This window comes from Poecilia reticulata, linkage group LG2, assembly GCF_000633615.1.
Source record: "Poecilia reticulata strain Guanapo linkage group LG2, Guppy_female_1.0+MT, whole genome shotgun sequence".
NCBI classification, from domain to species: Eukaryota; Metazoa; Chordata; class Actinopteri; order Cyprinodontiformes; family Poeciliidae; genus Poecilia; species Poecilia reticulata.
This window is the reverse complement of record NC_024332.1, coordinates 12,916,203-12,928,766: the sequence shown is the minus strand read 5'-3', so window position 1 is coordinate 12,928,766 and position 12,564 is coordinate 12,916,203. Positions and strand designations below refer to the sequence as shown.

General features: G+C 40.4%; 1 protein-coding gene across 1 annotated transcript in view; it reads left to right on the top strand.

Annotated features, from left to right (window-relative positions):
• The window catches only part of zmym2 (zinc finger, MYM-type 2), a 36,040-nt gene extending 24,002 nt beyond the window's left edge, over positions 1-12,038 (top strand). The window contains exons 17-25 of the mRNA XM_008431806.2: positions 121-262; positions 394-540; positions 2,196-2,320; positions 2,401-2,581; positions 3,405-3,547; positions 4,879-4,993; positions 6,005-6,247; positions 7,134-7,275; positions 8,138-12,038. Of these exons, the coding sequence (XP_008430028.1) occupies positions 121-262; positions 394-540; positions 2,196-2,320; positions 2,401-2,581; positions 3,405-3,547; positions 4,879-4,993; positions 6,005-6,247; positions 7,134-7,275; positions 8,138-8,360 (1,461 nt within the window). The 3' untranslated portion in view covers positions 8,361-12,038. The remainder of the gene's footprint in view (positions 1-120; positions 263-393; positions 541-2,195; positions 2,321-2,400; positions 2,582-3,404; positions 3,548-4,878; positions 4,994-6,004; positions 6,248-7,133; positions 7,276-8,137) is intronic.
• The last annotated feature ends 526 nt before the right edge of the window (positions 12,039-12,564 follow it).

The window sequence follows — 12,564 nt, the reverse complement described above, 5'->3', positions numbered from 1 at the left end:
ACGCTCATGGTAAAAAGTTTAGACACCACCGAAGGATAAATTTAAAAAATAAATCCTCCTGGACCTGGAAATATTCAAGGCGATCCACTTTTATTAAACCCTAAATCCTGCTCCTTCCAGGTTCCYGTGCCTGTGTTTCTGCCCACCACGCTGCAGGGGGCAGAACAGATTATTCACACCATGAAAGACCTGAAAAGCGAGGCGCCCTCTAGTACCGCAGAGGCAGCTGTGGTCGTTGTAGATGACGACGACGAGAAACCAGGTGAAAGTCTGCCGAAATGTGGCGAGTCGTACGTGGCTTTGCTGAAGCGCCGACACTTCAGAAACAAGTCAGCTCAATAAAACCTGTCGGAAGTGTCGACGGTAAGAATCTGCCTGGTTTGAACGTTTCAGATGTGAAGCCGTTGGCGGTGAAGAGAGAGAGCGTTAAGGAGGAATCCTCCAGCTGTGGCTCCAAAAAAGAGGAGAAGATGGAAGAGGAGGAGGAGGAGGATGAAAAGTATGAGCCCGACCTGGACCTAGAGGCAGACTTCCCTCAAGGTAAACACCGTCCTGACATTTTATATTAAGCATCCATACATTTGTTGCATTCTTAATAACCATAAAGATATAATTCACACACATGTAGTCAAAGTTTGCATTCGAATAAACATTTAGGTCAGGAACAAATGACCAACCAGATAAACAATCGATCCTAATACAACAGACAAAAGAAGGAAACGAAACAAAACACTATTGACTATTTTAGTAATCGATTAATGGTTAATTGGCGTTTGCAGAGTCAAAAAAGGCCCTTTGTTAAAAGAACAACACAGTGAGAGCTGTAATTAATCCAAAACTATACACACAGAAAAACCACGTTTTGCACAGCATTTCAAAGCACCGTAGTTGTTTTAATACTCTTATCAACGGCAAACTGTTACCGAGTTCATCAGTCTGAATCATTTGAACATTCGGCCTGTGCAACAATCAACACATTGTACCTAAAATGCCGTTCTGTCACCATCATGGTGTCGTCCAAGCTCCAGGAGTCGCTTTAATTCAATCTGAACCATTACTCTGTTCTGTTATCTCACTTCTTGCGTCACATTTTTGTCTGCAGAGGAAGAACTGAAGCTTTAGCCCATTGCGGCTTGTTTGTTTATCCGGATTTATCCCGTTAGCTGTCGGGTACATGGACCGATACGGCCAAAAAAAATTAAATCTTAGTCTCTGAGGTCCGTGATGATCCTCTCACTGACCGTCCCTGTTTTAGTTTGTYACTTAATAGAGCTTTTATCTGGCGCCATCTGAATCTGCAGCTTTCTGGTGGTTCAGTTCAACAGCTGAGACAAATATTTCTCCCTCTGTGGGTTTTTTTTTTCTTTGAGGCTCATGTTTTTAAGGTTTGGATTTTGTCAAGGGATTTGGAAAACTGCATGAGTTGTCTCATCATCTCGCTTTGTATTTGGGTGTGAAAAACTTTTCTTGCTGTGTAATTGAAGGTTTATTGGGTTATCTTTGACAGTCAGTCCCTGATTGCTCACATACAGGCAATCATGATTGCCTGTATGAAAAATAAAAACCACAAATTCCTYGATTTAGAAGGCAGCATTACTTAGAACAGAACAGCAGATTTTAAATAAGCAAAAAAAACATTGGAGCGTCTTTAATGACAGATGTCAAGGTGTGCCCTATTACACTAAATAAACGCAGATGAAAGTCGTAACCTGGATTTGAAAGGCAAAATGTTAGTCAAGTTTTTTTGTATAGAAGTTCAAAGAGCTTTAGGTAACAAACATCATCCAGCCACCAATTAGGAAATGAGCAATAAATATTATATTTTGTTAAATATCGTCATCAAAATCATTAAGCAAATATAAATAAAATATATTAACGTTCCAGTTAAGAATCACAGGCAGCTCTAAACTTGTGCGTTTTCAGCCTTGATTTAAAGGAGCTCAACATTGGAGCAGTTTTCTGGAAGTTCAGTGGAGAACAAGAACTGAATGCTGCTTCATGTTTGGCTCTGGGGACGCAGAGTAGAAACCCAAATGTTTGCAGCATGATGGGAAAACGGTTTGGCCTTACCGTCAGGCTCTTTCAGAAAGAAGTGTGAAGGATTTYCCTAACTGGTTCCTCGTTGTAACTCATTTCTGCATTTCTAAACAAACCGGTGAATAATTCAGCCGGTCTTTTGTGCGTACCGTCCTCAGCGTCGGATCCCGTCCCGGTGCTGGAGGGAATGGACGAGGACATGAGCTTTTCTCTGCCTCCGGTCCTGGCAGAGGAGAACGAGGAGCTGCAGGAGTCTACGCCTCGACCTCGGCCCAGAAGACTGGTGCGTTCAGACGCGTGAAGGTAGCCGTGTTATCCTGCAGCTCGGCACGCAGCCTGATGACTCTAACGCTTCTGTTCCAGGGGAATAAAAGGCAGGCCGTGGAGGACCTGCCTTCGTCCTCTCCGTCACGTCCAAGCAGCAACTTGGAAGGAAGGTCGCTGCCCCTCAAGTCTCGCTACGGCATCAACGCCTGGAAACGCTGGGCGCTGTCCCTCTCTGACCAATCAGAAGACACCAAAGAAAAGGATACCTCCAAACCAAGTGAGCTGAACCCAGACGTGGAGAATATGAATGAAAAAGTAGAATGCAGACCTAAAATGACTGGTTTAGAAAAAGGTTGTGTTGGTCTATTTCAGGATGCATGTTAATACTTCAACATCTCCACTTTACTGTTGATGTTGGCTTCAGTTCTGTAACGCCTAMAACATGGGATTTTGATTCAAGTTTATATTTGATGAAATGGAAACCACACACAACCAAACCTATACATAAAATAGACGATGAAGCTGATCCCGACCATTTGTGTTAAATAAAATCAAAGATTGGATCCTGGCTGTTTTCACGGCGCATCGGGATCATCGCTCTGAATTTGTTTCATAGGATTTTTCTCCACTGTGGAGATTGTGTGGGATTTATTCGGTTAACAACGGTGGTTATTCTGTTGTAAGCACATCTCAACAGTCCTGGAGACGTACAGAATGAAAATGATTTTCTGGCTCAACAAAATGGTGGGACTGCAGTCTTTTGGAGCAGCACTTCAACTTGTGTTCAGCAAAGGACGGCTATGAAATCACCTCCCAGATGATGAGCCCAGTGTTTTATCATCAGAGCCATGTCATTTAGCTATGTTTATTTTGTCAGAACATTAGTTAACTCACTCATGTTTGTTGCTTTTTGCTGTAGCCTCCCTCCTCTGACGCATAAACACTTAGAGACTTGGAGAACTTTCCTGGTTGGTCCTCAAGGAATCTACAAAGTTACTGAAGACGTCTTACTTTAGATGACATGCATTACTTTGATTATATTGATCCTCCCCTGTTCCAAAGTTTATTTGCAGCTAAGAGCCTGTTTGCGTGTCTTGCAGCTCGGTCGAAAAGCAACCTGTTGTCRTTGAACGCAGAGGAGCTGAACTCAGCTCTGTCCCGATTCGTCAGAGAGGCGTGCCGCCCAAATGGGGAGCGCTACTCTCCAGACAGCATCCTCTACCTCTGTCTGGGAATTCAGCAGGTCAGTGCACTGAAATGTTTACCGCCAGATCCCACGAAGCTTCAGCCAGGCTTCCAGTTCACGTGGTCACGCACGTGAACTGCAATTCGTCAAAATGACTGACATCCAGATAATATAAACGGTTAGATGGAAAACATTTGGTTAATGCACCTCCTGCACTAAACATCCATGATAATGCACAGGGTTTATTTTCATTTCTTCTTCTGGAAATTAGAGTAAATTGTGCCAGAAGACTTTTTCAATGCTGTTTTCATGTCGACTGCTTTCACCGGTTGTGTAGACTCTTCTGCTTTCCCAAAGTTATGCTTTTGGGTTAATCCACAAAAAACAATCATTCAAGGCTTCATGTTTGTTTTTTTTCTAAATACGATCATATGAGCTTTTTAAGCAKATTTTACTTTTTGAGAAATATGAAAATCTAACTTGAAGAGTTGCATGTCGGTTTAGGCAGCTGGTGGAAAACTCAAGATTTCCTCTCCCATATAAAATAAAATGTTATGTTACTCTGCAGGCCAGCAACAAACTTGAACTGAACTTTTATTTATTTATTTTTTATACAGTGACTGCTTGTAATGTAGTTTATTTTATATTTTTTTGTTGATTTATTTTTTTGTGAAAACACTTTCATGTGGACGTTATTCTTTTACCTTTTATACTATAGACACAATCCAGAAAATGCCATTTACATAATCAGCAAAGGTTCTTAGTTTCTGTTTTTTATTTTTTAAGCAATCTTTATCAGCAAATACCTAGTCTGATCAAGTGTATAATTTAACAATTTTYCTAATTTTTGTAGCAACTGTAACAAAATAGGGCAAACAATTAAATTCTACAATCTTTAAAATAAACGTAAAACATTAAAATGGCTTTTACTGACGTGGCTGATCTGTTTTCGGAGGTAGGAACCGAGTTTAGGGTGAGTGTTTCCAGTAGGACAGGTTTCAGTGGTGCACAGCCTTTTCCCTCGATCAGAGAGCATGGCTGCTGAGAGGAGGAGCACGGTTTTATCTAAACTCATCACATGTCGGAGTTTTCTGGCAGAAAAATGTAAGATCTGACTTTAGAGGATATTTATTCAAGTTTTGTTAAACGTTTCTAGAATAATTTAGTTGAAATGCTTTAGTCTTGGACTTGCAGTTAAAATGTGGTGATGTTATTTCTTTAAGTGAACTTGATGTGTCCGRTGATTATATCCATTGCTGTTCACATCCTGACCATCTGTGATGTTGACCTTTTGTTTCTGAGGACACTAAAGCTTCATCCCCAGACGGCCTCCATGTTTATCCTCTGTACTGACATGAGCTTTTCTTTCTCTCCTTCTCTATTTGAAGCATCTTCACGCCAAAGGCCGGAAGGATGATCTGTTCAGCGACCCGTGTTACCAGCAGTTTGGAGAGGAGCTCAATAAGGTGCTCAAGGACTGGCAGCCCAGTGTGCTTCCTGATGGTAAGAGGAGCTGAACTCACAACCTGCAGTTTTTAAACGCAGCTAGAGCACGTGTCAAACCTGAGGCCTGGGGGCCAAATCCGGCCCCACCAKTTCCTTTATGTGGCCCCTAGACTCCAGAAGGACGAATGAATGAAATTTTCTAGAGAAGTTATGTGATTAAATATAATTTTATCAATCAAATCAAAGCAGCTTTTATCAGAATAATGGTAAATTACATCAGTCAGGCCCTCCAGATTTTTTGCAGTTCCACGAACACAGAAAATCACGCAAATCATTAAACCCCTGCACTTTCTTTTTCCCCCACTAATGTGTAATTGAGATCATAGCAATTTACTTTTTTTTTTTTTTACAGAAATGGGACAAACTTGTATGAGAATTAAGTCGAAATAATACAAGAATTTTACGACTTTATTCCTGAAATATGACTTAATTCTCGAAACATTATGAAGTTGTTCAACTTTATTCTTGTAATATTGTGACTTTTGGCTCGTATTTTTATTCATTTTAATCTTAATACTGCCCTAATATCTTGTAAGTTTGAAAAGATGTTTCATTTTKAGAAGTATCAAATGCAGACGCAGCTGTTTATAGATATTTGAACCGTTCGGTTGAACCGTAGTTGGTTCTGTCAATACTTTGAAGACATTCATGATGTTGATGTGACCCGACGTGAAAATGTGATCCACGTCCTGGAGCCAGAGGCTATCAKTCGAACATGTGAAGCTGCATCTTTGCATGGCGCCTGGAAACAACATCATGTCTCACTGATAACACAGTGACATGGTGAAGTGGCAGCATGGCAGGACGCAGGTGTTCCTGTCAGCAGCAGCAGCAGCCGGCCGCACAGAGGCTCATGTCCAGTGATTATAACCTTTCTGCTGTTCACATCCTGATGCTCTGTGATTGCATTTTTGAAGTTATATGAGGACATGAGGGGGTTCCTAGTCTGTCGCACGGCGACCGTAGGCTCCTTGCAACGCTTACCGGAGTGCTTTGTGCTGCGTTCAGGCTCGCTGTGGGGTCGGGTGGAGGAGCAGAGCCTGTGGAGCGGTCGGCACCTCGGGGAGCAGAGTCCGGCCTCCCTGCTCCGCTCACTGGTCTACCTAAACACCAAATACTTTGGCCTGCGCACCGTGGAGCAGCACCTGCGCCTCTCCTTCGCCAACGTCTACGGGCCCGACACCATCCATCCTGTCAGCAAGGAGCGCAGCGTCTGCATCCGCGTGCCCTCCATCTCTCAGGATCACCACGGTAACGCAGCTACCCATGTCGGCTTTCTATCAATTTCTTATGGAATTGGATGATTTTTTTTTTTTCTAAATCAATATGGTTTCAATACCAAGTTAACAGCTGGTTTAAGACTTCTTTAAACTTTATTTTTATTTTTTTTATTTATTTTCTAGAATGTGATTGTTTCCTAATAAGGCAAATACGTCTGGTGCTTCACTGCAAAAACACAAAATCTTACCAAATATCTTATTACACTTGAAATAACGGAGAACTAACTCACAAGTAACTTTCCAGCAATATATCAGAGCTTGTTTTAAGTAATTCCTTAATATTAAATCTACAAGCTCCACTTTTTTTACTTATAAAAAGACATTTTTTTCCCCATGTCATAAGTGAAAATATCTACCAGATTTTAGTGTTTTTTCCATTAACATTAAGGAATTATTGACTTAAAACAAGCTGAAAAGTTACTTTTAAGTTAGCTTCATCTTACTTCAAGTAGACTAAAATATTTTCTATAAAAACTAAACCAATTATACTAAGATTTTGTGTTTTTGCAGTGTGTGAGACGTGTTGTAAATTCAAAGAAATTAATGTTTTGGTTTTTCCGTTAAGCGTTTTATTCTCATATTTTATCTTCACACACTGCCACTGAGAAAACATTGATGTTCATGTTTCTTATATAAAATGGGTAAACACTTATCAACATTTAGAACCATCTGAAATAAACAAAAATATCTGGACTTCCTAAAATGTAATTTTTACCAAGCAACTCTTTGCATATCTCTACCAGGATATTATTTTTTATGTTTTATTGCTTCTTCTTGGGTGTTTTCCTCTTTCAGAAGAGATCTCTGTTCTATGTTTCACTGCCGTTCCTTTCTAAATGCTGTATTTCTACGCTCAGGTGAAGCACAGACAGAATCTAGGAGAAGGAAGCGCAAGCAGGCCGAGGTCAAACGGGATGAAAACGAGGCGGGCCACCCGCCTGTCCGCTACCCGGTAAAGAAGCACGAGTGTCGTCTCTACGAGCTCTACAGATCCAAGTGGTAAACACACTTTGATTATTCTTGTAGTTATGCATTTTAGCTGCAGCATAAAAAATCAAAATCCCATTTAAATCACTTACCTGAGATTTAAAGTTAAAATAGAAAAGTGTTTGTGTTGATTTATGAGCATCAGATCCCTTTGATATGATTGTGTAAAAATTCAATATCACAGTATTTACAGAAATATGAAAAATATAAAGGATGTAATATAATCTCATTTTATCGTTTTTCAAAGTAAAGGACTCAGAAAACTTGAGGAAAAATTAGAAAAAATAAATGAAACAATAAAAATAATCTAATACAATTTTAAGCAGAGGATAACAAAAAATTATAATCTTATATATATTTTAATTACTATAAAATATGTTAAAATAACTGAATGTTATTTGACATTCTGATTGACTGCTGGTCAAATTTATGGTTTTAGATGGTATTTATGCTAAACCAATGTAATAAGTATTGAAAATACAGAATAAAAATGTGAAAACTTTCTAAAAGTTGATATTTTCTTAGCTTCGCCTGTCTGCAAAGAGGGGCCCCCGGACGGTAACTCATGCTGTTTGAGAGCCCCGGTTTAAAACGGACAGAAATAGCCTTAAAAAATCTGATCAAACAAACATGGAGTCCAATAAAACTTGGTCAGTCCTGTGATTAAAACTCTTTGCTGTTCACATCCTGAACTTTATGTTGACTGGTCAAAGATGAGGACTGAAAGTGTGGCTTCATTTAGAGTTTCTTTTAGACTAGATTTGTTTTGTCKTCCTCTAATGTCTCTTTCTTCACTTCTACCCTAATCCTTCCTTCCTTCATCCTCCCACCCCATTTTGTCTTCTCTCCTCCTCCGTTTCTCCCTCCTGTCCAGTCCGCCTTTGCTATGGGAGCGCCTCGACGTCTTCTACGTCCAACCGGACCCGGCCTGCAGCTCCGGCGACCCCGTCTGGTTCAGCTCCACTCCGCTGGAGCGTCAGATCCTTGAAAGCCTCCTGACCAGAGTCCTCCTGGCCAGAGACATTTACACAGACAAGCCACTCCGGGAGGAAGAGGAAGACGAGGAGGAGCGCGGCGAAGGAGCCGCAGGAGAGTAGTRCCCGCTTTCGGACTCCCGCTCAGAAACCCGACGAGAGCATTCGGGGGGGTAATCTAGTTGTGCGTTGTCCCCTTCACCCGTCTCTTTTCCTCGTCTCTTCACCGACTCCGGTGACTTACTGTTTCCTCCTGGTGAGGGACGCCCATGGCGAGCAGAGGAAGCTTACAGCGGCCTAGGCTTCTGCCTCAAACAGGAAGTCGGAGGTTGAAGCCTTTGATTTGTTTGTTTGTTTGTTTGTTTGTTTTTTTGTTTTTGTTTTAGAGGAAAATGACGGCCACGTAGGTGAACCGAGACGAGTGAAGTGAGCCGAAGCTCGTTCTTACCTTCAAACACCCCAAAAAAAGAGGGGGAAAAAAGGTTAAACGGACGGTGTGGATGTGAAGGGATATCAGGATGTTGTTTCCAAAACATGCAGATTTTAGTTCTCAGGCCAGCAGCTCAAACACAGGAATATCTCAGTCGTCCCCTCCTCAGGCCGCCACTCTAAGAAACCAGGAAATCCCTCATCACATTCGCGTCCTTTTCACTCTCACCAGATGGAGAAAGTAAAGCAAAAAGTACCGCAGCCTGACCCCACGGGGGAAACGCCATCCTTTTGTTTAAATGTCAATCTCTTACTTCAGCARGTTACGAGTCTAGTTTAGTTACAAACATCAGTCCGCTTTGCATATCTGAGTTTAATTTTCTCGATTCTGAAACAAATTTGTTTGAATTTYGGTTCCTTCGTGATAACGCTGTGAGGGGAGCGGGTCGGCGTTCTCCAAACGGTTTTATGCAAAGGAGAACATCAAATTCTGAGTTTTTCAATCCCACTTGGTTTACTGTTAATGCATTCATGCTAGAACTCCACTTGAGAGAATAACATCTTGTTGGTTCACCATTACACAGACAGCGAYTTGTTGTGATTATTATGCCAACACATGCACAGTATGCTGTATCCAGCGCTCAGAGATAGTTTTATTTATATTAGAGATGCACCGATCAGATATTTCGTGGCCAGTTTCTGATGTCCAATTTTGGAAAGTAATAACCTGATACCAGTTTTAGTCATTTCTTTAAAATCCATTATTAAAAACATTTCTTTTTTTATTTCTACTTCTTGACACCAAATTTATAGTAAAATGTCTAAKAAAGAAATCAGGCCAAAGTTACACAGCTTGTGCTCTCCATCACTTAATATCTACATTTAAAGCTTTTGGGTCTGATGCATCTATAAACTAAAAACCCTTTTAAAAAGATTGACTATTGCCTATTTATTTTATTTTCTATATTGAACATGCAATATGCACCATCTCAAAAGACAAAATAATTTTTTTTWATATTACACAGTGCATTCAAAATAATTTAATTCTCCACATTAACATCTGAGAGAAAAGGCCTGTATGTTTTCATTGAATTGTTTTCTCATTTATAGTTGACGTGAGCAAACAAGATGTCTTCTGTCATCAATTATTTATACAAGGAGCAGAGGTGACGTCACACCGTGTGAGGGAGAGAGCAGTCAACGTTACACAGCTCCGSGGTCAAAACATTCCACCGTTTGAAAACAAATAGAAAATTAATAGTTGACATTTTAAACCTACTTTAGGTAGGTTTAATTTTCTGCTTGAGCTGCTACAATCCTCTTTAAAAGGATAAAACTGCAACACCTTTAGCTTCCTGTTAGCATTGCTAAAAAAAATGAACACCTGGAATGTTTTCTAGAACCTTCAAACATCCTTTGCGCTTCCTCTGACTACTTTTCTTTTTAAATAAAGCCGTACTATGTCATTCTGTAGCAGCTTCCACAGAAAAGAGCTGCTTGGTTTTTATGTGGTGCGTTTACTGACGGGGAAAAGAATGGATTGTTAGCTTCCGGCTGGTTTAGAGTCGATGAATGAGTGAAATCGGCCTGTTATTCCAGCAACCAGACAATTTCTTGGTGCATCTCTAATATTCTGTCCGTGGTTCTCTTAAACTGTACAAGGGGACTGGTTTAATTATCAACAGAAGAGGAAACCAGATTTGCACATCGCGATAGACGGTCAAAATCGACGCCACGAGAAACTCAGAAATGCCGAATTTAAATATCAGAGCCAGATTTTTTAGTTTAAATTTAATTAAATTATCTTAACTTCAGAATGTCCAATTGGCTAAACTCGTCTGTGAAAAGCGAAGGGAGTAAAAGCATTTGCTCAAACTAGCATCGCTAACACAAGGCCAACTGAACGGCGTTTTCTGTAGCGATCGACTTGCGTTGACGCTTGGACAAAGAGCTACTGTCTACATTTTTCCCAAGAAAAATGTCTTTTTCTTGGGGAAAAAGACATTYTCAAGAATGACTTTAAGACATTCTTGAGAAAGGTCTTTAGAAATCAGTTAAGTTTTTTTTTTTCCCAGGTAAAAAGAAAGAAACCAAGTCGTCAGGATGACTTTGAGGACACGAATGCTTGAAAATCAACAATGTGATGTTCTATCATGTGTTGTTTCACTTCAGGTTTCTGCACACTCTTTAAAGGTGGTGTTACAAAGTCTTCTTGTTTGTGTTTTTTTTTTGTTTGTTTTTTTTAAAGTTGTATAGCCTCTGCATCGACTAGGCTGCCTTAACTTGCCTCCCAACGCCACCTGAACGCAGCAGAGCGCCGATCCCAGGACAGATCGGACCGCCTGCGGTTCAGGAGGCGGGTCTACYTTCCAACATGCTGTGTCTCTATTGGTTCACCCTCACTCGTGTGATGTAGCATTACCAGAGTACCGAACCCAGACTGTGTGTCATAAACGCGTCCGATTCAGGTTGGTTATCTCGCGCATCGTCAACACAGGAAAAAACTGCAGCTTGCAAACTTGCAGGATTAAAAGTGTCTCTAAAACTTATTTATTCCTTATTTTTGTTAATGTGTTGGGATTTTGCGGCTTTTCTTTTTCACCTTGTTGTCACTCATTAGTTGCTGCTGTCTGTCCTGCGGTGGTGAAGGATCCCGTGAAGCATGAAGGAGGAGGATAGTTTGAGTACGGAGCACTTCTTTCCAAGTCTCCCATTTTCCTGACTTTTTATTTTTTTTATTTTTTTTTWATAGACGTCTAGTACTGCAAAGTAAAAACTTTTTTGTTGTAGCAAATTATTCATTGAATATTTTTTATTCAAAACAGTCGAGTTAGACCGTTTTGTTTTTTTTTCTACTTGTCTCTTAAAGGTTTTTTTTGTTTTGTTTGTGGAGCTAAAACTCTCAGACTTCAGGCTGTTTCTCCTGTTACGTCAGACTTGCCTTGTGTGCGTATTCCCAGTCGCTGCTTCCCTCGGACCGTGACGTTCTCCGAAGAACAGATTGTGTTTAGAGGTCTGGATCTGCAGTGAACACACACACACTATGGCGGTGTATTCCCCAGGGAGATTATTGGTCAGGTGGCTCCATGCAGCTTAAAAATCCAAACATTCAAATTTTCAGAGGAAACCATTTAACCAGACTGATTTATTATTATTTTTGTTTTTTCCTTGCTGAACTGAGAGGCAACAACCAAACCTGCCACTGGTTTGGCCCTACAGTACACGCTGTGGCTGGCTTTAATGCCTAATGTGAATGTGCCTATCTGTATATAGTGAAAGTGAGTGATTGTGACCTGAATCCGATGCTATGTGTATGGGCTGTTCTGCCAATACGGTTATGTTTAATAAATGATTTCCTTTTTTCTAACCAGACTTGTTTGTGATGCTGTTTCAGGCGTCTGCTTACTTATCACTTTTTAACTTTTAGTTTTGGTTGGGAGCACAAGTTCCTTTTTAAATTCATTGAAGTTGGTTTGCGTCTTTGGGGCACATTTGAGTGAAAATTAGTTTTTATTTYCACATGTGTGTAATTGTAGTAATTTAGACTCTAAAGTTTGACTGCTGATGTTGCTTTAAAAGTTAATGAAAATAAATAATTTAGGAAAAATGTTCTGAGTAAATAATTTACAAAGTTTAAGAATGAATTGCTTCTCAAACATCCAGGGGACTGTGAACTCCTCCACAGGCAGAGAGGACGAAGAGGGGGTCCTCTTTGTTATGTTTTGACCTTCTAGGCCAGTGTTTCTCAACCTTTTTTGGCCCCAGCGTCCCCCCAGCCTTTATCCAGGTCTCTCTCTCCCCCCCCCACCAAAGAATTTGCAGGCTACTTTGCACTGACCATTATTTTTTTATTACTACTATCACTATTGTAGATGTTTTTATTTTTATGCTTGTTTCT